General features: G+C 40.2%; 11 protein-coding genes across 11 annotated transcripts; 6 read left to right on the top strand and 5 right to left on the bottom strand. All coding sequences in view use genetic code 12, as the record gives it.

Moving 5' to 3' along the window:
- Window positions 1-769: 769 nt before the first annotated feature.
- ECI1 (dodecenoyl-CoA isomerase) lies at window positions 770-1,594 on the top strand (the record flags this gene model as incomplete). Its single annotated transcript, XM_064918556.1, has 1 exon — window positions 770-1,594. One exon carries the CDS (start codon window positions 770-772, stop codon window positions 1,592-1,594), a length of 825 nt encoding a protein of 274 aa, XP_064771945.1.
- A 103-nt stretch (window positions 1,595-1,697) lies between these two features.
- RJT20DRAFT_63799 (uncharacterized protein) lies at window positions 1,698-2,243 on the bottom strand. Its single transcript, XM_064921050.1, has one exon. The coding sequence runs from the start codon at window positions 2,141-2,143 to the stop codon at window positions 1,802-1,804; it is 342 nt and encodes a 113-aa protein (XP_064771944.1). The 5' UTR covers window positions 2,144-2,243; the 3' UTR covers window positions 1,698-1,801.
- Window positions 2,244-4,715, top strand: RJT20DRAFT_63826 (uncharacterized protein). Its single transcript, XM_064921051.1, has one exon. The coding sequence runs from the start codon at window positions 2,344-2,346 to the stop codon at window positions 4,630-4,632; it is 2,289 nt and encodes a 762-aa protein (XP_064771943.1). The 5' UTR covers window positions 2,244-2,343; the 3' UTR covers window positions 4,633-4,715.
- An 82-nt stretch (window positions 4,716-4,797) lies between these two features.
- On the bottom strand, window positions 4,798-12,111 carry PRP8 (U4/U6-U5 snRNP complex subunit; the record flags this gene model as incomplete). The annotated part of the gene is made up of 1 exon (XM_064919948.1): window positions 4,798-12,111. One exon carries the CDS (start codon window positions 12,109-12,111, stop codon window positions 4,798-4,800), a length of 7,314 nt encoding a protein of 2,437 aa, XP_064771942.1.
- Window positions 12,112-12,575: 464 nt separating this feature from the next.
- RJT20DRAFT_131293 (putative ubiquitin-protein ligase) lies at window positions 12,576-15,281 on the top strand. Its single transcript, XM_064917975.1, has one exon. It carries the CDS (start codon window positions 12,835-12,837, stop codon window positions 15,226-15,228), a length of 2,394 nt encoding a protein of 797 aa, XP_064771941.1. The 5' UTR covers window positions 12,576-12,834; the 3' UTR covers window positions 15,229-15,281.
- Window positions 15,282-15,695: 414 nt separating this feature from the next.
- On the top strand, window positions 15,696-16,326 carry RJT20DRAFT_137328 (uncharacterized protein; the record flags this gene model as incomplete). Its single annotated transcript, XM_064918555.1, has 3 exons — window positions 15,696-15,752; window positions 15,848-15,908; window positions 16,073-16,326. The coding sequence occupies 3 exons, from the start codon at window positions 15,696-15,698 to the stop codon at window positions 16,324-16,326; spliced, it is 372 nt and encodes a 123-aa protein (XP_064771940.1).
- RJT20DRAFT_63775 (serine C-palmitoyltransferase) lies at window positions 16,326-18,722 on the top strand. The gene has a single exon (XM_064921048.1). It carries the CDS (start codon window positions 16,812-16,814, stop codon window positions 18,558-18,560), a length of 1,749 nt encoding a protein of 582 aa, XP_064771939.1. The 5' UTR covers window positions 16,326-16,811; the 3' UTR covers window positions 18,561-18,722.
- CDC23 (anaphase promoting complex subunit) lies at window positions 18,723-20,846 on the bottom strand. The gene has a single exon (XM_064921049.1). The coding sequence runs from the start codon at window positions 20,622-20,624 to the stop codon at window positions 18,885-18,887; it is 1,740 nt and encodes a 579-aa protein (XP_064771938.1). The 5' UTR covers window positions 20,625-20,846; the 3' UTR covers window positions 18,723-18,884.
- Window positions 20,847-21,092: 246 nt separating this feature from the next.
- On the top strand, window positions 21,093-22,268 carry RJT20DRAFT_143194 (uncharacterized protein; the record flags this gene model as incomplete). The annotated part of the gene is made up of 1 exon (XM_064918660.1): window positions 21,093-22,268. The coding sequence occupies exon 1, from the start codon at window positions 21,294-21,296 to the stop codon at window positions 22,266-22,268; it is 975 nt and encodes a 324-aa protein (XP_064771937.1). The 5' UTR covers window positions 21,093-21,293.
- RJT20DRAFT_131290 (mitochondrial pyruvate carrier) lies at window positions 22,266-22,965 on the bottom strand. The gene has a single exon (XM_064917974.1). It carries the CDS (start codon window positions 22,907-22,909, stop codon window positions 22,502-22,504), a length of 408 nt encoding a protein of 135 aa, XP_064771936.1. The 5' UTR covers window positions 22,910-22,965; the 3' UTR covers window positions 22,266-22,501.
- Window positions 22,966-23,469: 504 nt separating this feature from the next.
- On the bottom strand, window positions 23,470-24,785 carry RJT20DRAFT_131289 (ubiquitin-conjugating enzyme E2). The gene has a single exon (XM_064917973.1). The coding sequence runs from the start codon at window positions 24,668-24,670 to the stop codon at window positions 23,651-23,653; it is 1,020 nt and encodes a 339-aa protein (XP_064771935.1). The 5' UTR covers window positions 24,671-24,785; the 3' UTR covers window positions 23,470-23,650.
- Between the last annotated feature and the right edge of the window lie 27 nt (window positions 24,786-24,812).

Genomic DNA, 24,812 nt, shown 5'->3' with positions numbered 1-24,812 from the left:
ACTCAATCAAAATGATAGGGTATATCTTTCCTAGCCTAAGGCTTGGAAAATGTGGTTGGTACAATGAGGGACGAAAACTATCATTTTTCTCAAACTTCAATCAAATATAGGAAAATGTAATAATAAGTACTTTTTGCAACTATTTACAGAAATATCGGAAATATCTAGGACACCTTCTACCGAGGAAACCCCAACATAATTCTCATCCTTTAACAAGAACTGGAATCAGCAAACCATGCACCGAATGGTATTATTTTCTGGATGCTTTTCTGTCTTCGCCGGAATAACCACATTTTGGCTTGATAGCAGACCCCTCTGTTGCAATGATGGCTGAAGATCCTACACTCTAAAACGCGCGCACCTTAAATCCTACAACCGTACTAAAAATTGCATCTTAACTGAGAGCCTCACCGATTCATGTGCTAATTCATTTTTACTTCCGTCCCTATGAAAGACTTCATTTAGAACGACTGTTCTTATCACCTATACATGATCATCCCTTGCAACTATCCCTCGGGAAACAGTACGGCCGATGGAGTACTAACAAAAGACCATATTTCACGTAGACACTTTTTAATGTTAGTTACGGCCGCAATCTCCATTCAGGAAATGTAAAAATTCCATGCGTATTTCAACCGAGGAGGTTTGGCCGTCCCCACAAAAAGATCTGTGCTCTTAGGGGAATAAAATGCAGCAGATATCCACTCAAAAGAACATGTCAAATTTATGTTGAACATTAGTATATCTCATACAAACAACTACAAACACAATGGAAGGCACCGATTTATTATATGAAGTCAAAGGTAAGGTGACTGTTATCACTTTTAACATGGCCAAGGTGTTGAATGCCTTTGACGGTGATCAATACTTATTGTTAGCCAAGTTAGTCGACAGAGCTGACAAGGAAGAAGGCACCGTCATGACCTTGTTGCAATCCAGTGGTCGTTACTTCTCCGCAGGTGCCAACTTCGTTGACAAGAGTATTGGATCGTTGAAGCAAGAAGAACTCTTCTCCCACGAGTACTGGTTGGGCAGATTTGTTGGTAGAAACGCTTACATAACAGACTTATTCCACAACCACACCAAGATTTTGGCTGCTGCTGTTAACGGACCTGTCGTTGGTTTGAGTACTGCTCTTTTGGCTTTATGTGACTTGATCTATGTCAAGGAGGAGAAGGACTTCTTTTTATTGGCTCCATTTGCCAACTTGGGTTTAGTTTGTGAGGGTGCCTCTTCATCCACTCTCTTTTTGAGATTAGGTTGGTCAAAGGCCGCCGAGGCTTTATTGTTGGCTAAACCAATCAGCGGCAAAGACTTAAATAAGTTGGGCTTCATTAACAAGACGTATGATGGCCAATTTTCCAATACTGAGGATTTCAATAAGGCTGTGTTGAAAGAATTGACCCACTACATTCTGGATTTGCACGAGGAGTCCATTTTCGTCAACAAGCGTTTGTTGAAGGCCAACAGAGACCAGTTGATCTCTAGTTCAAACGCTAGAGAAGTCATCCAGGGTTTCCACAAGTGGATTGAGGGTGCCCCACAATCAAGATTTGCACAATTGCTGCAAGGTGACATCAAGCATAAGTTCTAGGTGTTTTCATCGGATATCTATTTACTGCTATGTAGTTGTTCATAGAAATTTTACGATATTTATTAGATTTTGACTGTTGTAAAATTTTAGATGAAGTCTATAGAAATACAATATATAAGACAGACTCAGGTACATATTGCCTAAGTTTTAGTGACTTCTGTTACTGGTTCCACTCACTAGTTTTGAATGGTCGAAACGACTCTCTTATCAACCACTAAGCAATACTGCGTCAGCGGGAAAATACCCAAACACTCTACATGTTGCATCCATCGGATATTGCGATACCGCGGATGTGCCTAACTCTATTTTTTTTGTGTGGAGGGAGCGTGAGAAGTCAGACAGTGTGAAATAGCAGATGGAAGATACTGTGTACAAAGACAAGAGACTGTAGACACCGTTGAAATCCAATACGCACAGTAATCGCACTAGAACATGCGAAATACAGAGAGACATGTTAGAGGATATATAATGAATAAAAAACCCATACCGCAAAATACTAGTTACAGTCTCTTCTGTTCCTACATAAGAAATGTAGAATTGTGTAGTCATAATGCGACCAAGTCGATCAGTGGATTTTGCAGTTGTGCAACACTTGAGAATTGTATAAGCTTTCAGGCTTGCCAGATTTATGAAGTTCTAGCATATCAATGGCTTCAGTGAATGATAAAGTTTGCATTTCAGTACAGTAGCCTTTTTATTGCATATGGTGATCTCGAACCAATAACAATTCGCTCTTACACTATCAGGACATGAGCTTCAACCTCCCCAATCCGAGTCTTCTCGGTATATTGCTCATCATATCTACTCATACTGGACCTCAATTAGTCTACAAATATCCAGGTGACCTTCTGAGCGATGCCGTAGAAAGGCCCTCTTTTATGAAGTCGAATGACTTTGGGGCAGACGACGTCGCAGACTACGACCAGGACAGTGACAACGATGTAGCATCCGACGAGTATCTGAACTCATACGAGACCAAACATAACCATAGTATGTACGGAACGGAACTCTATAAACAGTGGGATGCACATCATTTGAATTATTACATGGGAACAAAAAAGGATTTGATTTCGTTCTTAGACGAACAAGATTTCAAACGTAAGCTTGGGAATACAGGAACCTCCACTAAAAACTCGATAGGAAAGGCGTTGTCCAAAAGGAAAAGCCAATTGTCAAAAACAGCATCAAATCCAAACAGCATCTCTGCAAGTGGTTTGAATACTAATGACACTATTTTTGGAATTGAGCCAGGGTATATCTGTGAAATGCTTGCTCCTCCTAAGAAAATGTGCAATTCTCGTTTTGAGATTATGGTTGACGACAAGATTTTCTTGGGATTACCAATTCACCGTTATGACAACGGAACGTGGAGACTTAGGGGATCCAAAAAGAAAGAAAGAACCAAAAATCCAGACAATGTTGATGGTAATAATAACGATACTGGAAATACACTGTCCAATCCTGACACAAAGAATGATAATAAAATAAAGTTGAACCTCAGCATGTTCCACTTGGTCTTTATTATGAACCCACCGGTCATAGAATGTAATTATCGTATCGATGAGATGTTTCATTATGTCATATCTCGTCTATCACTCGTATTGCGCTATGAGCAGCTGAAAAACGACTTCATTTCCAACCAAGTTAAGGTGATATTCGATGTAAGGGAACAGTACAAGGATAAGGATGATTTAGAGGCCGAACTACTTCGCAAATCCTCCCTTTGCAAGATGATTCAGGAGTGCTTCACGTCAATTTCACAATCGAAAATTGCCAATTTATCCATAAACAGCAAACTTCGTTCTTTCCAGATTCCAATAAAAACAGAGTTTCATTCCTTACCAGAGCAATCCGTTCCTTACATTCCAGGGTCGCACCTTTCTTCTACAGTGAACTTGTTAGGTCACTCGGGGTTAATTAATGTAGGTGAAACAACCCGTTACAGTCAAGCGAACAACCCCATGAATTCAAACTACCTTCAACAAGTTGATCAGGATGACGGTACCAGTGATGCTGCAGAAGACGTCGTCTACTTTGCATTATTGTTGCTAGACGATCCTGAAGCAATTATTAGAGATATAAAGACGGAACTGGAAAGTACTTTGGCTAACTTTATTCGAATGATCAACCCAACGGAATCACTTATAAAATTATCGATGAGAAATAACAGTCTAGATATAGTTCAGATCAAGTCCTTTGCCTTCCACCTAATTTATTGGAGAAGGGCCAGAGTCATTCAACCATTGAGTACCCGATCAGCTTACATTGTTTCCCCAATGGCTCCAATCACTGTCAGTTTGTTTGAAGATATCAAGGATTTCAAGAAGGCGTTTCCAACCTTACCCTCACTCTCTCACTTTCTAAAGCAATTATCTTCGCAGAATAAGAAGCCACCCCAATTTGCAACAATCATTCCTTCCAAAGATCACCGAGACATATACTTAGAAGCATTGAGCTGGTTGATACGCCGTGGATACGTCACACAATTACAGACCTTTATCTGGCTTAAGATCTCCAGGAAAATAAAGATCAGAGTTGAAGAGGATCTAGAAAATGAAACACTGTCAAAGAAGCGGTCTGGGTCGAAATTTATTGTTGGTGGAACCGATAATACGTCTAAAGCACCAGCTGAAATTATACAACACATCAGTACAACTGATAAAGAGGATATAGTGGAAGCATCTGCTAAGCAAATAAATGATAGCATCAATGATGAGGACAGAGAGATAGACAATATCAAGGAAAGGTTGAAATCATCATCTCTCGGGCCCTTTGTAAGTTTGGAAGACGACGACGATACTATCTTGCTAGACCCCGGAAGAGCCACGACATTAGAAAGGAGATGGATCAATAAAATTATTTATGACGAATGTAAGCTTACTCCTGAGTTAACAAAGATGTTCTACAAGCTCTTGAAATATATGGATGGCAAGAGTCCTCTCGAGTTGCTTTTACTTAAAGAGAATATTCCAAGGAATGAACTAAGAAAGCTTCTTGTTGCCATAGAGGATCACATAATTTCTGTTAGGCACTGGTAGGTCTAAACGAGGTATAAACCAATCGTAATTACGTGCCATAAAAAGGGAACTTGCAGTCATGAATAAAATGTAATAGATATTTATTTTGTTCTATTAGTACCTTTTCATTATGCTATTATTATACAAAGTTATGAAGTATGAGTAAAGACAGATTTAACTGCTCTACTATGCAAATGCGCTTTCCTGATCAGCTTCGAGTTCGTTGCTTTCAATTTCATTAAATGCGGTGAAATGTATTGGACGATGCATCTCATCGTAGAAAGTCAATGGAATATCGAGTTTCAAATCATACAAATTATTGGCATTCCATATGGATCCAATAAAAAAGTAGTTCCATAAATTATCATCTGGAACAACAAAAGCACCAGCAATCTTGTCTGAGAGAATTAACTGGCCCTTCTTGCTGAAGTTGGGAGAGAACCCCTTCGGTGTAGGTGACATGTAATCTGTGTTTGTCTTACCCCAGCTAAAACCCTCTTCACTCAACTCAAAAGCTGTTAATGAGACAGAGCCCGGAGTGAAACAAACTGTCAACGTTATAAAATTAGGATTGTAGTCCTCGTAGAAATGGGACTGAGTACTGATATCTATAGGAGACAAATACCCAAGATCCAGACTTTGAGTGTGAATCCATCCAAGTAACTCCAAATTTTCTAAAGGTCCAACTTGGTCCGGAAGCTTGTTTGGAAATTGAATGGATGCAGTGTTTCCGAGTTGTGGAACTAAGGCAATACACTTGACCTCCTTGACTTCATTGTTATCATCCGGAGAATGTCCATAAAGGAAAGCTCCGACCTGAATTCTCAAATCAGAAATCTGGACAAACTTCTTTAGCAAGTTCTTAGGGAAAATATATGTATAAGATTCGTCAGTAACAAAATCTTCAGACGACACGTATACATTTTTGCTCCTCAAATGCAAATTGCTAGATGCAATTGCCCTATTTCTCCATTCATTTTTGGATGAAAATGCCAGCTGCTCGTAGTTGCTCGTTGTAACTGTAACAATTTCTTCGCCATGGACATTGGTTGTCGTAGTCTTCAATGCAGTCAATTCCTTGTTTGATTGCTCTTCAGGTGCTGCTTCAATTTCAGCCATTTCTTGTCTAGTGACAGAAGGAGCACGGACATCCTGACCCAAAATCAAATCCCTAATTTCGGACTGAGTTAATGATTGAATATTCACGTTGTGCTTCTTAGAGTAGTCTGCTAAGATTAAATCTCTCATCTGAGATTCCACTTCTACCCATTGCTCATCACTCAAAGTTGGCCAAATATGATAGTCCTGAGTCACCACAGTTGAATCTGGACGCAAAATTAGATTAGTACGCTCCTGGTTAATACCTAATGCTCTTAAGAGTAAGATCACTCTAGAGAAAGCAGTATATGGAGAAATATCCTTCAACCAATCATCATACAAATTGAACAAAACCATCTGGGGCTCATTCGCTTTTAAAACGATATCTGCCAACTTGTCTATTTTCATAGCAGAAGCAAAAGGTAAGTGCAATTCTGATGGGCGAATAGAAATATTAGGGAAGTCCAACATATGAACTTCAAGAGGATCTAACATACCCTTTCTGGTGACAATCAACTGCTTGGGTTGCTCTTCCCTTGGCAAGGACCGCACTAATGCAGCCACCTCTTCCGCAGTTTTCCATTTGGCCAACTGTCCTAAACGTTTCTGACCCGACCAGACGGATGTGTGGATAATTTTCAAGAACAATTGACCAGATTTAGGATTTAGTATGAATATTGAACCGTTGATAGGCTTTGTTGTTAAGTTTCCTTCGAAAGTTTTGTGCACGGTGACCCTATAGACGTTTGTATCATCCACAAACAATTGAGTATCGTTGTTGAATAACTCAGCATAATTATTGGAATTCAAATAAGCTTCTTGGACTTGTGATTGATACAACTGCAAGCCCTTACGCATCCTTTCTCTCAAAACATACAACGCTGGATTTGCTTTCATGATCTCTTTCATAGCATTTTGAACCAACTGCTTCAAGCCCGGAAACCAATTACCGTAGACGTCGTACATATTGTAGGCCAAGTCAATGGCAATTATAATACCCGTTGGAGATGGGTAGGATGAAGTGCTGTCAGTAGTGTAATCCAAATACTTCGATCTGGCATACCTAGAAATATCATGAGAATCATAATCTCCATACCTTAACTGTACATCAACCCAGAATTTGTTAGCCTTAATATCCATAACATCGTTCTTGTCATGCAACAGTGACGGCCTAGATATATTCCATTTATACGTGCTTGTGAGTACGATATCAGCAGTAGAGGAATTCATCTTGTACGACTTTCGAGGATGGATAGCCTGCTTCTCCACGCTATCGATTTGTAAAACTTCCAACTCCTTATCCAAAACCTGGCACAAATCTTGAACAATACTTTCGTGAATCTTTTGCCACAAGTGCGCTCTAAATATTTGAATCAATGATATCTTTAATGTGGGAATCTTACCATGCAAGAAAATTCCTGTCAAATCCAACTGCACCAAGAATCCAACATATACGTTAGCTCTATTAATAGTAGGCGACCACCATAAGGTGAAACGACGATTAGGAATTTGAGATAGACCTGAACGCTGCGCATTTGTTAACTTCTTAAATTTCAAAGAATCTTCAAAACCGGATGCTTTTTCCCAAAACAAACCTTCCCACGAGTCAAACCCAGTACCTTTGAACAAGGTGTGTTCAAGGATTGTTTCTATACCACCTAATGCTTGGATTACGTCAGTTCGATAGGCATTGAGATTCCATAATTTACCATCATGGTGATTATTTGTCCACCAAAACGGATTAAAGCGAGGCAAACTGAACTGCTTGAATAGGCGTCTCACCCTGTGACCCTTGTCATAAGCCAAAGTGTGCCTATCTTTTTGGAAAAGGGTACTAATACGAGGTAAACCTCGGTCCCAGTTATTCTCCATATCCTCAAATGTAAGCCTTCGATTCAGTTCCTGCGCTTCTTGCCGCTTTATGGCATATTCTGCCCATACACGCTGCGAGTCCAAGAACTCGTTTTCCCATGTCGTAATATACCTGAATATCGTAGGAATCATTTTCTCTTCATGAAGATTCATACCCGCCCTGAAGTGAGTAATTCCAGTATCAGTCTGTTGAGACCATCTTAAGTCTGAGGAAGGAATCAATATATGTGAAGCACTTAACATACCAAGACCTCCAAGTTCTTTAGGTGTGTAAAACACAGCTGGTGGGAACCTTGATGGCATTTTAGAATTTAAACCCATCTTAATCCTATTCTGTATTTTAGTCTCGCACTTGACAAGCGAATCCAAAAGCTCTTCCGTAGATACTGCAGCCTCTCTAAAGTATGTGAAGAGTGCGATGAGAGCAGTGTTCCATTTTGCTGCCACTTTAGTAAAAGTGGTAGATCCAGAAGACATAAGAATCTGGCGAATTCTGTTATTGAATCTGTCAATTTCGTCTTGAGATACCTTCAAATATGCCTTCGCAGTTCTCTCCTTCGTAGTTTGGTCTATAAGATCCCAAACTCCCTCCAGTGATGATGTTTCATCTTTGGCACGAATCTTAGGTAAAATTCGCACCTCAAAACCACACATAGAGAAGAGTAAATTTGGATTGTCTCTGGAATAAACAGATGCAAATGAGTCTTCCCATTCGATGGATGTCAAGGAACGAGGTATGCGGCCCGCAATTTCCCAGAAAACGGCCCTCCCAAGATTCACATCGTGCCTCATTAGCCTCATTCTCGAATCCCTAGGCCAGCAGCGCTTATTGTTGTAACCTACAACATTTTCAAAGTTAGGATCTGGATTTTCGGAAAGATAGTCCTGAATTAATCCATTGGCTTCGTCGTTGTCGAGCCTTATAAAAATATGAATCTTATCCAAATAACGAGAATAAAGCCTAATAGGATTTGCAGTTTCTGTAGCCACGTCCTTGAATTGCAAGAATGAATTGGGCTGTTGAATCGGCCCTGCTAGTTCAGTCGCTCTATCCAATCCCAAAATGAGCAAATCAATAATTAAGCCATAGTATTGGTAGATAAATGAAGAGAATTGTAATCCTCGAAGAAGTCCATATTGATTAACATGATTCATATCCTTGTATGTCAAATTCACGTTATTCTTTGATGTGATGTAGTCAGCAATATTGGGATCAACGATCAACCGCAATAAACGATTTAAGAGTGTAAAGTCGATCTTTTCTGTCACCTTGTCAAGAGATGTCTCAAGCATAACATTGCACTCTCCATTGGAGGAACTCCACACATTGTCTAGGTTGTTTATACCCTGACACCACTTGTACACAAGCAATGGTGGTATCTCGTCATCACTCGGCTTGACCCAATTAGGGAAAAGTTTACGCTTGTCAGATTCGTACCAAAGATACTGATCTAGATAGGCGTCTGTGATCTTCTCGAGAGGATCAATAGCATATGTTGGAACCAAATGACTGTAATAGTCCATCATTTCCAAACCCACTTCTTTGAAGATTCGTTGAGTTAGCAAGAATTTCTTCACACGAGCCAAGCACTCATGCGGGTTATCGTAAGCTTGTTCAATTAAAGCCAATTCTTCTCTCTGAGCTGAATTCAAACGAGCGTCGGGATTGTAGCTCTCTTTGAGGTTTTCCAAAGCGAGTACAAGTAATTTTGTGTCATGCTTGTAAGACAATGGTGGAAATGGAATTGGACTAAACTTTCTGCTCTCTAACCAGTTGACCATTGTTTGGAAAATAGTAACAGCCTCGTTTGGCGAAACATATGGACCATCTTTGGCAAAATTAGTCTGACGCTCTTGTTCATTCTTGAGCCATAACCTTGTTAAGCGGCCTAAATTCTTCTTCGCAACCGTCTTTTCGACAGTAACTCCTTTCCGAATCCGATCTCTATTATAATGTGCAACAGAGACCCACCCATCAGCCTTCGCTTGAATGTATCTCTCTATAATCTTTTCCACAGGCTCTGGGAGGCCGGGAACTTTCCAAGGTATATTTGCTTTCCAACATCTCCAAGCCTCACTTAGATGTTGGAGAATAACTTTCGCCTTATCCTGTTTAAGCCCTTCTGGGATCATATCCAAAATATCATGCATTACTTGAGCTCTCAATTCGAGGTCGTAATAAGAGTCGACTCTTTGCTTGGTAATTGTTTTTGCCACATCATTTGCCCTACGCCCTTCAAATTGCCTGGCTAATAGATTTCCTAGCCAGCGCTCCAATAATGGCACGATACCTCTTAAAAAGAATATCCAAACTCTCCAAGCAGGCTGCCAAAAACCCGCACCTGGACCCTTTCCAATAGACTTATTGAATTGGGAGTATATAATATGCTTGAGGTCTTTGGCAGCTCTAATTTGATGCATAACTTTATATTTATAACGATAGATACCAGTTAGCTGACCCATATGATTTAAAATGTAGTTTATACCATCTGCTAGTTGGAATGCGTCAACATTGCCTAAACGGAATTGGACATGAGAGTCTACAATGATCTTGATCATTCTCAAGATCTCGCGAATTAAATGAAAAGCATTCCCGAAACGAGACTTCTTCCTCTCTTTAGTAGTTAATGTCTTTGTTGGTTTCAAATTGAAGTTATAGTCAAGGTGAAGGTAGGTGAGTCCTTTCCGGTGAATTAGTAGATTCAACATATTGAAACCCTGCCGACAAACTTGTAAACCGGCTTCGACCCAATCAATTGTGGTTTGTTGAAAGTATTTAGTGGACTTTAGAGAATTCAAAAGTCGCACTTTTTGCCTATTACTAGCTCGCGAACCAGTCTTACTGCCAGGTGGATTGTGCAACTCATTAAGTACGTAGTTCTTAAGAAGCTTCTGGTACGAAACTCGAACTTTGACTGGAACATCTTTGGGAGCTCTCTGTTTATACCAAGACTTTGTTAATGCAATGTCTTCAGACCTGACCATTTTACCTGAGCGGCGGTTGAATGGATAAGGTGCCCACCATAGTTCTATAGCATCAGAAAGTCCCTTAGGCTCAAGAAGCAATCTAGGAAATTGGTCTGGACCTAAATCCTCACTATCATCGTCTTCTGTGTCATCGTAGGTTAAAAAGGGTTCAAGTCCGTCCAATTCGAATTCTTCAATATTATCAGATATTATATCTTTATTGCTTCCCTTTTTCTTTTCATTTAGAGGTAATATTGGATTGTAGTCTTGGTGAAATACAAAGGAAGTTGCATTTTCGTCGAGAACATTTCTAGAACGACATCTCATTGGCTCATAGTACCATCCGACTTGGACCAGTCTGACAAAGGAATTGTATAGGTAAGGAAAGGCCACTTTATATTCCGTGCGAATAGGAATTCTGAAGATTATTCGATCTATGCTATTAAATTCAGTAAAATCTTCATTGTTGCGTACATCTAGCTTATCCTTATAAAGAGGCTCAAACTTGGGCCCTCCAGGAAGAGCAAGATTCAAACTCTTTGCAGTGAAAAGCGATGCTTTATCAAATAAGTGTACATTTGAAGTCTGGACCTCAGGCAAAAGAGGCTGCGAAAGCTTGTATAAATCGGCCATCTTGGAAAGATCTAATGTCCATTTGCGATATGAATCACCATTTACCACGTTCGGGTCATCCATAAGTGGCTTCCCTTCATAAAGCCAGTCAATGCTCGTGAGCCGTCTTGTCTTCTCTAATTCAAGTCGAATTGCATCTTGTGGTTCTACGTCTTCCAAATTCTCGAGCCAATCAAGGGGAGGTTCCTCGTCATCAAAGGGAGGAAATCTCATTCTCTTGAAGTGCCTTCTATCTCTCTTTTCTCTCCTCATAGCAGTCCACACGGATGCCCACTGGGCAGTATAAACTGGCTCTATCACTCTTGGGATTTCATTTACGAAGGTTATCGCTCCACTAATGTGGTATAAAACCTTGACTTCCTTAGTTCGTTCCCATGGCTGGGGCATGTTTTCTAAAAGCTTTAAGATAGCGTGTGGAACGTATTTCAAAGAACCCAAATGGGCTCTCTTGTCTGAAGCAACCTTCTTCGATGAGAGATCACCATGATCGATCATGATCTTCCTTAAATGCTCAGGAGGCATTTCTGGCTTTTGTGGTTGAATTGTTGTTCCTGGAGTGTGCTTGGTGGAAATCTTCTTGTACCTGTTCTTCTGGAGTTGGAGCCATCTTCTTTTGCGTACTTCGAGATCTTCAGTAGTAACATGAAGGGCGGAAGCACTTCGTTTTAAGTTAGGCTGTCCTGGTTTTGGCAATGCAGATATATGAGGTGGAGGGGGTGGTGGTGGAGGAGGAGGAGGGTGACTGGGTTCTTGGTTAGGTCTCAATTGTGCTCTTGCTGGCGGTGGAGGTGGAGGTGGAGGAGGACCAGAAGTTCTCAGATGCGATGAAGCATTCTTTGGAGGAGGAGGCGGTGGAGGTGGAACCTGTCGCCTTGCACCACCATTGTGTATGCCTGGAGGAGGCGGAGGTGGAGGTAGTTTACGTCCCATGAAGTTATATATCGATTTCTAAGTAAAGAAGATCAATACAATTCTACGTATTATTTATAAGGCTCTTTAATTATAGAGCTCATCATACAAAGGTATTTGGATATTGGTCGGGGCACGACCTCATGATTGACATTGGATGCAAATAGTGGTGTTCTATGGAGAGAGGTAGATGTTAATGTGTGAAGAGTAGATATGACAATGATAGATTCAAATTTTCTTTTGGGGATAGGTCTCTTTGATATGGTACTTTTATAATTTTTTTCTTTCTCAGAAGCAGTACAAGTATGTTCTCTTACTGAAATGCTATGGGTAGTTGGATGGTAGCCTATGAACCGTCAATTCTAAAAGACAAAGTCACACAGTATGCGAAGACAGATGTTTAGACAAAAGAAACACAACCCATACTATACGAGTCTACAAGAAGAAATATTCCTAAACACACAAGAAACAGAAACAATAAATTTACTACTCACCCATATTTCTCATACCAAGCTCTAATTCACCTAAGCATTACTTCCCCACCCACATACTCTTCTCTCTCATCATATCACAGTGTATAATTTGCAGCTAACTCTCTCAGTCGTATACACTCCCAGGCTTTCCGTATCGCACACCGATCGGATTTAATATGTTAGCCGGATTTAAATTGACCAAGCTAGAATTCATATGGTTGTGACTACCGTTTCTTTCTAATCGTCCATATAAATAGTAACGCATCGCCATATGAACTACACGCTCCACACGAACGTATCTAACGCTACGGGGCCATTGGCACTAGATTCTCCTCCCGAGGAGGACTGGTTCCTAGTGCGTCTCGTGAGCGCTTTCATAGAAGCCATAGTCGAACAGAGCGATAGCAAGTTGGCACACGATAGCACTTGGGAGAGATTAGGCGGTATTTCAACCTATTGCTGTTCAATTTATGGCCTCTCTTGCTTGGTAATGGCCCTTGTACTTAACAGAACTCTTGTCATGGCTTCAACCAACACTTCAAGAAACCAACAGAACATTATAAATCGGAACCGTGGGGTCATAGCCAACCCCCAGTCCGCGGACTTGTTGAAACGGCTTAGTATCATCAGCTTGAGGATAGGAGTGATCATGCTTCTAGTCTACAACTGCTTTAACGTGCTAGTCGCGCTTAACCTTTTGGGTCATATCGGTATTGCGGGAGATCATGTCCCATGGTTCTATTCGCTTATCCCAGATCGGTACTTCAGGTACGATCCAGACTATTTTCATAATAACAAGTATATGCGTACACCCAAGACTCAAGTTCTCATAGGACCAACCAGCGATATGTACTGGCCAATTTTTTTGAACTTCTGTCTCCTGCTGTTCACGGAGACGTTCATAGCACTGATCCAAGGTAAGAAACCTTATACCGAAAGTGGAATTACTATCTTCGAACATTCATTAGCCTTTCAGGAATTCAGTAGTGGTGGAGCTTTCTTTTTTGGGAGCAGAAAACACGAGAGAAGACCGACCGAATCGCTCCTTCTAGCAACGCTTTTCCTGATATTAAACCACCTCAACATTCATGTGGGTGGATTGATCAATAACAACAAGTACAGGCTTATACCACTGACGATACTAGGAATTTCTTTCCTTGGATACTTCGTTCTGTCTTTTTTTGACTGGAAAATTCTTCAATTTCCTACCATTCTTATCATGACGTTCACTCCACAGGTTCTTGTGTTGAGTATAATTTTCATTAGTGCAGCAATTTTCCTGGGAGCCATCATTGCTAATGGATTTAGGCTCGAAGACTTGAACTATGCTTCCTTCTTTTTATATGAAGGTAATGGAGAAGACTCTGACTTTTCCTCTCGCAATTTCAACGTGAGCTTAAGTGATGATTTCTACACAGCATTGCTTAACATTGGAGTGCTTGCTATCACACTGGCAGGGAAGTCGTCATATATCACAGAGCTTAGTCTTGTTACTCTTGATAGTGAAACTTGGCTCGAGCGTAGCTTGTGGGAGAAGGCCAAGTTGGCAGCAAAAAGTTTGGGGAAGAGCAGCCAGACTATGGATCACCAGGATTTGATTTCATACTTCAAAGAAAACGGTCTAACAGGATACGATAATATAATCGACAAGCCTTCTCAGCGCTTGATTACTGGTTCAACAATTGAAGAGGAAACCCAAGATCCTAGTGACCTGCGTCGAATGAGTGTATTTAAAAGAAGATTCGTTTTCACTAAAGAGATTGTTGTTGACTTCTCTGATCTAATCTACGGCTTATTGACTGATAAGTTGATGTTGAGCGTCATTCCAAAGCTCTTCAGGAAACATGTTTTGCGCCAGGAAATCAAATGTACTGCACCAAAAAGTGGGCCTGAAACAGCCATAGAGTTTGGTCAAAGGAAGAGAAGCGTTCCGCCATATTTAAGAAAATATGCTAAGAGAAGAGGCGGATCAGAGTTCACTGAAGCCACAAAACCAGCGAATAGAATTGAAGAGATAGATGAGGACATCGAAGAAAAGTATCTCGATTTGTTAAATGGCGAACTCTTGCCAGAAGTGGACACTTCGGAGGATTTTAATGTAGTCTATTACAGTGATCTGGATTATGAGTCCGAGACTGATGTCGTCGAAGTCATTCCTTCTACGCCTAGTCAGCGTGGCAGAATTCCTCTTGCTGCTGAAGAACCACAGAGCTTGATAGCTTTGAACGAACTTATAACGCCCGAGGAATTTAGCGCCATGATGTCTTCTTCGAACTTTAATATCTTACAGCATCATTTAAATCGTGACAATAGTGGAATCCTAACACGGGCAAGATTCAATAAATTGGTACGTCACAGCGAGGGACTTGCAAGTGGTGTTACTGGGGCACTCGTGTCGGCTGATAAGGATGAGAGTTTAAAACTCTTGGAGTTAATAGTAGCTAAAAGAGCCGAGAAAACTAAAAAGAAAGACGAAGATGATACGTTTGCTGACAGATTTGACTGTGTTATTTGCCAAACCAACCCAAGGGAAATAATTACGTGGCCATGCAAGTGTTTTGCAATTTGTGAATCCTGTCGCTTGAGTTTGGTTTCTAAAGGAATAGAAGGATGTGTTTGTTGTCGTCGTGATGTCGAGGGCGTTTCTAAGGTATTCATTCCTTAGAAAGCAAATTGTACATATCGTGAATAGCATTTAATAAAGGTTTTTGTAAAATACATCAAAAAGAACTGCTTGTAGAGTTGCGCTCAAACGGGCACAATAAATTTGCACCCAAACCTGCTTGTAACAAATAGTATATCCCTCTCAGCAGGAAACTGCGGATGAGAACTACTGTCACAATGAGGTTTATAAACAGTTCACAAGAACAACTGCATTCCTATCGATTTGGATACCAAAAGCCCCATCATGAGTTATTCGTTCTGAGCCTCGACTTTAAACAGTACTTATTATTTTTTCTTCTTCATTTAAGCACTGAAAGAATTTGAGAACAGAAGACCCTGAAACATAGTTTTCCTTCTTTTACTCCTTTTCCCCTATTTCCTATACATATCATCCTTGTGGCTAAGTCCATGTCTCTTAAGTTCTCTATATAACGGGCTACCTCAAAGACGAAACTTCCCAAACAGGAAATGCCACCAACATCCGGTGAATGCGCAAATGACGTAGCCGATCCAGGGAATCTTGACGTGAGGCGTAGAAGAAGTTGAGGTTGGAAACTGACTATTGAAGCCTTCTGAATAGCTATGAATTTCTTCGGTTCGGATTTGACCATCTCTTGTAGCCACTATCAGTGAACCACAAAGCTGACTTAGTAACAATTTTTTTCTTCAATGGAATTGATGGTACATTTTATTAAGCTTTACCGGTAGTTAGCGTATTCCGGTGCACCATTATACGATGCCAATGTAATAACGGAAACAAACATGATTCTGAGATAATTTGAAGATTAATTTGCTCTCTAAAAGTAAATTTCCACCAATAATACCACCATAAATTACTCCCTTAGCAATCATCTACATCTACATCTACATCTACATCTACATCTACATCTACATCTACATCTACATCTACATCTACATCTACATCTACATCTACATCTACATCTACACCCTACACCCTACACCTACACATACACATACACATACACCTACAACTTTTCCCTCCTATATTCAATCCCATTGCTTACAGTACTCGACCCAGCATACTGCACATAAACATCACTATAGGGGCACACGCGACATCCACGAAAACACAGCATGAAAAAAAAACGAGGTCGCTGGCGGGTAAAAAGCAGCAGTTTTCTTTGAAACAGTGTCTGATACGTAGACTAAGGAACAGCGAGAGGTTCCAGCTGGCAGGTATAAAGAGAGTGTACTGCCCGAGAAGAGAAGTCGTCAGCTATAGGAAAGAGCGAGCTTTTTTTGTTGAAATCGTCCACTGCCCAAGAAATCAACAATTCACGAAACACTGAACATATACATTCATAGAGGTTAACGAGAGAAATCCCTACTTTAGTTATTGAATTTGATAATCAGGTCGAGACTGAAATAGAATTATCATTGAGATTTCTTTACTGTTTATCGTCTATTTTAACTAAGTCCTGTAACAAGCTATCACTATCCGTACTGGACATAAACATTGAATTGATTTGAGACTCAACTATTGGCTGTTGTCCATTATATTGCAAATTATCATAAATTATTCTTATTTCCACTTGAAATTTACATCTGATATCGGTGCCCAGAATGTCTTCTGTCGTCTTTACTACTACCACAACAACCACCACCACCACCACTACCACCACTCTTCCTCCAACTTGGGACTTGGTCGGTGCAACTCTTTCCGACAACTTCGCTCACTATCTTGACTTACTTGGTCGTGTTCCAGGTGGCCAGATTGTCTTGCGTTACATCCGTCTGTCATATAAGAATGACCCTATTCGTTCTCTCTTCGAATTGGCTCTCTTCATCTTTGCATTGAATTACTTTCTTTCGTCAAAGAAGAAGGAAAATAAGTCAGACCTCATCAAGTTCTCAGATAGGGAGATTGATGACCTCGTTGATGAATGGGTCCCCGAACCCCTCGTAGAAGATCTCACACCATTGGAAAGATGGCAATTAAATTCCATTCCTACAATTAAGGGCAAAAATGGCTCTCATGTTATTATTAATGACAAGCCGGTTGTTAATTTGGCTTCCTCTGACTTCCTTAACTTGAATGAGAATCAAAATGTTAAGGAGGCTGCTAAGTCTTCGATTTCAAGCGCTGGTGTAGGTGCTTGTGGTCCTCCTAATTTTTATGGTACTCAAGACGTTCATGTGCGGTTAGAAGAAGATATCGCTAAGTATTTAGATGGTGAGCAATCCATTCTCTATGGCCAAGACTTCGTTACAGCGGGCTCCGTAATTGCAGCCTTCTTGAAGAGAGGTGATTTGTGTGTTGTGGACAGTGGTGTAAACTTGGCCATTCAGAAAGCATTGATTGTCAGCCGTTGTGATATTGAATGGTACAACCACAATGATGTGGACCACTTAGAGAAAATCCTCGTCGAACTTAAACCTGGCTTGGATAAGCAAAAGCCTATAAGGAGACGTTTCATCGTGACTGAGGCATTGTTCGCTTCCACCGGAGATATTTGTACATTGCCAAAAATTGTTGAGTTGAAGAACAAGTATAAGTATCGTTTGTTTTTGGACGAATCTTTGTCTATCGGAGTTCTCGGCGGTACCGGAAAGGGAGTTGTAGAGCATTATGGTATTCCTAGATCAGAAATTGCCATTACTATCGGATCCATGGCTCTTTCTTTTGCCTCTTCTGGTGGATTCTGTGTGGGTGTAGAGCCAATGGTTCATCATCAGCGTATTCAATCCAATGCCTATGTTTTCAGTGCTTCTTTGCCACCATACTCTGCCAAGGTTGCTTCCCAATCTATCAGAGAAATTACTTCGAACTTAAACTCTCTTGGAAGATCGCAACTTGTTCAGACCTTACATGACAAGACACTTTTTGTATACGAGGCTTTGACTGCAGCTTCTAAGAAGTCTCCGTACTTCGAAGTAATTCTGAGTCCTCATTCCCCTATTGTTCACCTTTCCTTAAAAGCTGAGTACAGAAGCCAATTGAATCTCCCTGCTTTGTACGGGAACACAACCTTCTTAGCTAAAGGTAAACCAGCAAAATTGCTCAACGAATTTGATGACTTTTACAACATAGAGTCATTTGTTCTTCAAAAAGTAATTGATTTTGTTCTTTTGCAGAGTAACATCTTAGTCCTGCGTTCAAAGAATATCATTGAGCACGAAAACTTGCCTTTATTGAATCCACATTTGTTGGTTTATGTCAATAATGGAGTTTCAAAGGACGAGTTGACTAGAGCAACCCAAATTTTACCGGTTGCTTTCGCTGAGGTTTTGAAGAACGTGAAGAACGAGGATACGCTTTTCGACTTAACTGATGATCTAGTCATGTACGACGAGCACTATAAACAATTGTAATCACTCATATGAGAACCCTCCTCACCGACAAAGTTCTTACACTAATGACATATAGAATTTATGAGTGGAATCAGTTGTCTTGTATTCATCTTATTGATTCATTCTAGAAGTCTTTGCAGTCTTCGCTAATATATCCCCAGAGACTGCATCGTCATATTAATTATTCATTTTACATTCATACTAATTATACACTAACTTATTATCGATAATGCCACACACATATATATATATATACAATTATGAGGTTGTAAATTGGTGGAGATTACACATTTGCATAGTCACCTTTTTTACGTTGGTCTTCATAAAAGGTTTAATGTGTATACTTCACTTCAGCGTCCGGTTCCTAGCCTCTCTAGCAATTGAACGGGCCTCTTCAATATCATGAGCATTACTGTGCGTCAAATCTTTAGCTAATTCGTACGCCTCCTCAAATCTTCTGTTTTCAAGCGAATTTCGAGCTAGCCAAAGTCGAGCTTTCGAAGTCTCATCAGTTATACCCCACTCGAACTCCTGCTCAAAGCATAGCTTCATATACTTGTATGTGTCTTTGGAGTTGCCCAACTTTTCCGACACAGTAGCCAAGCGGTAGCAAATATGCGGTTCTACTCCTACAACCCCTTCTCCGTCATCATTAGCGTAATTATCAATAGATAATGCCTTTTCAAAAGATTTCATGGCTTCCTCTAGTTTGTCTATCTTTTCGTAACAATTTCCTATCGCTTGCCACATTCTCTTATCCAAAGGCTGTAAGTTAGTAGCACGTTGATAGTAATATAACGCGTACAAATGCATATCTAAGACTTCATAGGCTTGTCCCAAACCATACCACGCTCTGAAGTCCTTGGGGTTGGTATCAACTGCTCTACGGTACGATTCTATGGCAGCATGCGAATTCTTGAGTTCCACAAATTCATGGCCCATCAAGGTCCAAGCACTGAGACAGTTTTTGTTGAGCATGAGTGCTCTTTTATAGTACATGATTGCCTTCTCGTGCTCACACTTCATAGAATGGTAGTTGGCAATAACACAACAAGTCTCGGGTCTGAATTTATCAATCATAGATGCAAATTGGGCAAGAAAGGAAAGTTTGGGCCGCTTTTCCATTACATACAACATGTTAGAATAGGTATCAAGGTCATCGAGGCGAAGCGGGTCATCAACAAGAATTTGATCGAAGGTAGCTTCAGCTTGAAAATAGTCGAGACTATGGTATGCAATGAGGAATTGTTGCACCTTTAGGAAGGTAAAAGTAGGAAATATGCTAATGAGTGTATTGAGTGAATCAAAAAGAGATGCCAGCTGCTGGTAAAATTCTTGGAGAACAACCACTTCGAAGAACTGGAACATGATATTACTTGAGAGTGAGCTTTTGGCAGCCTTTATTTTAGATATAAAGGTGATGGCCTCCTCAAACGTGTTGAGAGATGCGATGAGCTCTTGCCATGCTGACCAGTTGTATGGGAACAACTTCAACGAATTATATAAATTGCTCTGGGCCAATTGGTACTTCTTTTTTTTGTTGTAGATTACTCCATTCAAATAGTAGAGAAATGCATTACCTTTGTCATTTTTGGAAAGGTAGTTTTCCGATTCTTGAATGATCTTAGAGAGTCGCGAGTTCAAATCATTAACCACTTCTTTCGAGTTATTCGGGGACACATCTTGTTGGTCTGTAAGTTCGTTTACTGATCCTATATTAATGGATCCGTCAGTTTGTTCTGTTGCTCTTTTATCGACCGAGATCAATATGGAATAGAGTCTGAGAAAGAGGGCATTTCCACTTTTGCAGCTCTTCAAGACATGGGCAGCTCGATCGAACTCTTTGCAGTTGAAGTAAGTTTTAGCCAAAAGGAATTTGTTTTGATCCACTCTTGGATCGTCATCACCGATAGATCCGTGGGGTAACTCGTCGGGATAATCTTCCAGAGATTCCTTTTGCTCTGGAAGACCATTGAGGGCTTCAGCACACCACTTTGCCGCTTGGAAGAGGTTGATATCAGAGAGGGTATAGTAGGCGCGGAGCAAGTCTGACCGGAGACGGTCCACTTGATCCTTATCTGTCATAGTTTTAACAATTGACTATATAAATTTGTGGAATGGAAGAAAGGTCTGAGGGCTACGGTGTGGGTAATTAGTATTCAGAACAAAGGGTTGATAACCTTTCCAGGATTATTAATAATGTAATATTTATATCTGGCAATTGGAATATTCAGAATCGCGTCGTTATCTTTATATGTAATAACAATATATCTTTTTCTCTATATATTGTAATATTATAAAAACAATCAACCGTATTTATCAAAAGTTAAGAGATCCTAATAGTAAACATAACCAGGCATACTTTTTTTCTGCTATGTGCGAGTCAAGTCTACAGTAAGAGAAGTAAGAGAAGTAAGAATCTGTGAGAATGGATCTTCTTAGTAGAGTTTAGTTGAGCAATGAGATGAGAATGCAGTATGGTATGAGACTGAGACTGAGACTGAGACTGAGACTGAGACTGAGACTGAGACTGAGACTGAGAATGATGTGGAAAGAGAGAGAGAGAGAGAGAGAGAGAGAGAGAGAGAGAGTACTGCGTGTACAGGAGGAAGCTGCCAAATTTGTGAGGTCTTCATAGTAAGAGCGTTATGGGTGAAGTAAATTAGATGGATATTGATAATAACAATATATGTATATCTATTAGCCTGTGTGTATAGTTACTTCCCGTAATATACATATATATACCGCAATAATATGCCAGCCGATACAGAAGTACTAATAGAGACGCTACAGGTGTCTTTGCAAGAAACCCTTTCCTCCTACGATTCCGCACACGAGTTGCTCCAATTGAATGGTGAAATCATTAACGAAACTGGTCCTTTGAGTCAAGATCGCATTCATACGGGCCAATCCTTGAAAAAGAAGTTCATACTAGACTCGTTCAAGGTAAGCAAGGTCCAAAAGGAATATAAGGAATGGGAGCATAGCCAGACGGATTCTTTCATCAAAAATGAAATAACCGCCTACAACAAAACAGTGTCAGAACTGGCTCGTTTGAATATAAAAATTGACACTTTGACAGAACAATTTGAAGAATTAAACAGTACAGTACACCTACCAAGATTCACTTTCTCAATACAAACCTTACTAAAGTTTGGCGATGAGAAGCTCTTAGAATACCTCGAAAAGGATGAAGACGGCGAATATCCATCTACCGTCGAAGTTGATCAATTGTTTTCTGTCGATTCAAAACTGAACTTACCATTCCCAGACTATAAAGTTTTTTATGACTTGGTGAACCTAGAATACAGGTTACGTGCAGAGAAGCGTATCAAGTACGAGATACTAGTCTTAATCAGGAACCAAATTGCATTGAATAATACTAAGTGGGCCACAAGAGACAACTATTTAAGTGATTTCCTCAAAAAGCAAATTCCTACAGTAATAGGTGAGATAGAGAGTATAAAGACAAGTGAGGCGGAAAATAAGGAGGAGTCGGAAGAAAGTGAAGATGAACAGGAAGAAATAATAGAGCAAGAGATCGAGGAAGAGGAAGAGGAAGAAAATGAACCACAGGAAGAGGGTCACCCAATTGAAGAAGAAGAGGAGGTGGAATTAGATAGCAAATCTGAAGTCAGTCATAGAAGCCTGAGGAGAGAGATCCAATCTGATTCGAAGCCAACTGAAACCGAAGTCGAATCAGAAGATGATATGTTAATCGATGCATAGTTATGACTTTCTGTATATTATTATAAGTTCAAATATAGACTGCAAATTGTATAATTCATCCCCAGAACACAAGAATGCTTGTGGTTAGTGACATTGACCATCATTCTACAGGAATTGATTTCAATTTCTGAATATGTATTCGTTTAGGATGTATCAAGCTATCTCAGTGTACATAAATAAGTTAGCCGTACTCTACTGCGCTGTTTCCTACAGCTATATCGTATTTCTGTAGTCTATTTCTTCTCAACAGCAACTGGATTTACTGGTGTTGCTTCGTCGGCATTACCATTAAGAAGGTAGTGGAATACTTGGGCGGTGGAGTCACCTTGAGCCACTCTCCAGTCTACTATTCTGTACAATTGGTAACCGGCAACACCACCCAAAAAGAAGTTAACACTAGCCAATAACATATTACGAGGCTTGATAACGAAACCAGCCCATCTGGTCCAGATGGCTCCTGTGGCAAACAAAGCTACTTGTTGAGTACCACTGAGCTTTTCTACCGGTCTCTGTGTATCATTCAAACCGGCTACAACTAAACACCATTTGAGCACAGGGGCCCAGAAATGTACAGTCTTTGGTCCCGTTTCGGAGTTCAAGTAACGGACAAACTTGGATGTGTGAGGAGCAGCAGTGGCCATTATGATATTCGATGTCTGACTGATGGTGTTTTGCACTCTATAATCACTATTGATCTATGTCAAAGGATATTGCTCTTATTCCACATCTTTGACATTAACTCCATTTTCCTGCTTGTACAGGATTTTTTCCCGTCGGTTCGGGCACCAGTATTCCCGTGATTTTTGGGTTTGATTAATAATTGTTGGGACCCATACCGCAACAATCGATAAGGAAAGGTGACGCTGCAGGGTTTGGTATCTATTTTTTTTGCAGCTGCGATTGACGATGGTTTAATAGTAGTTTTGGAGCTTGAAGAGTTGTGCAGTAAACTGTGGTAGAGAAGACCACTGATGGTGTAGATGTTGTCATAACGAAAGATGCGAAATACCATAAAAAGCAGTAAAATAAGTTATTTGCGCAAGTATTTAGTTCCAGAACTCCCTGAGGCAAGGGAAATTTATAGTGGGAACAAAGGTTCTATGCTTCAACTCACTGCTCACTGTTGATCTAATATCTATGACTCATGTCTATAACCAACACTCTGTCTTACCTTAGAATCGGATTCCGATAAGTGAATAATACCCTTTCCATTTCAAAACTAGTAATGCTACATAGAGTTAGCTATTACACTCTGAGCGGTTCTCGCGATTTTTTTATCACAACTCTACAATATTAAACGCCTATAACCTCGTATCTAGCAAGAAATACTTATCCTAAACAGAAAACCGCAATTATAAAATGAAATATACCTTCATTTACTTCTATTCTTCCTCACTGAATATTTCTATAACCCTATTATCTTCATTCTCATCACTGATTACTATGATGTCGTTATTTTTCTCCTTTCGGGGATAGATTTCCAAAACTTCATCGTCGTCATCATCACTGTATAGTTCAATGTCATCATTCTCCCCGTCCGAATCATATATGTCCGAATCTACTATCACAATAGGGATATTGTGTGCCACTCCACCCAATAGCCTTTCCTTATTAGTACTGGTGAATGCAAAAAATTCGTGTAACTCTGTATCTTTCTGCATGGCGCTGTAGTCTGAAAGAATTACCTCAATCTCAGCAATATTGGAACAGATATTTCTGATTTGTTGTTTAAGCTTGTCAGCTCTAGACTGGTTCTGCAACGGTTCTCTGAGAACATACTCATCTATCGACAATAAAGTCATTCTCTCATGCTTGTAAATCATGTCAAGAACTTCGTATTCGTCTGTAAAAAGATTCTTGAAGATGTCACATTTTCCATAAAGCCAATGTTTTGAATGTCGAGCGTATAGCTCCTTGTCTGCCTTTCCTTCGTGGGATTGACCAATTCCAACTGCGTTGTCATCATTCATGAACGAAATGAAACCTATCATAAAATTCTGTATAGACCAGCTTGCATTCCAAGTTTCGGCATGGTAAGAAGAGATTGTCAAGCAAAGGGTAACTCTGGGATGGAAACGCCCAGTGGGTGATATCATCTGTATTTCGGGTGGCTGGTACGGGAAATTCAAAGGAAATACTATAACGCCTAGGTATAAACCACAGTAAGTGGTTCCAGGTTTTCCATGTATAAGAAAGTACCAGATGCAAATGTTTGACTCATCAGGCTTGAAGGTAATTCCATCCAAAGGGGTCTCGACGAGCCTGAGATATTCCTTCTTAAGAAGATTAAGAGTCAGTTTTGAGGGTACCTTTGTCAATGACGGAATATTATGGATTACCACTGGAATCAACGTTTGGTCACGAGCTGCCAATATCAGCTTGGCACGGCTCAATTGTGACATGCTTCTTGTTGTGTGTGAAAGGCGACTTTAAATCACCTGGCTGAAGTGCTCATTTTCAAATTGGATCAAAATGGCTAAGCGCCATTATTTATACTTATGATGTAGATTTCTTTCGAGTTTCCCTATAAAAGAGAGTACAGAG

This window comes from Scheffersomyces xylosifermentans (assembly GCF_036884685.1).
Source record: "Scheffersomyces xylosifermentans strain CBS 12540 chromosome Unknown RJT20scaffold_8, whole genome shotgun sequence".
NCBI classification, from domain to species: Eukaryota; Fungi; Ascomycota; class Pichiomycetes; order Serinales; family Debaryomycetaceae; genus Scheffersomyces; species Scheffersomyces xylosifermentans.
This window is presented reverse-complemented; position numbering and strand designations above follow the sequence as displayed.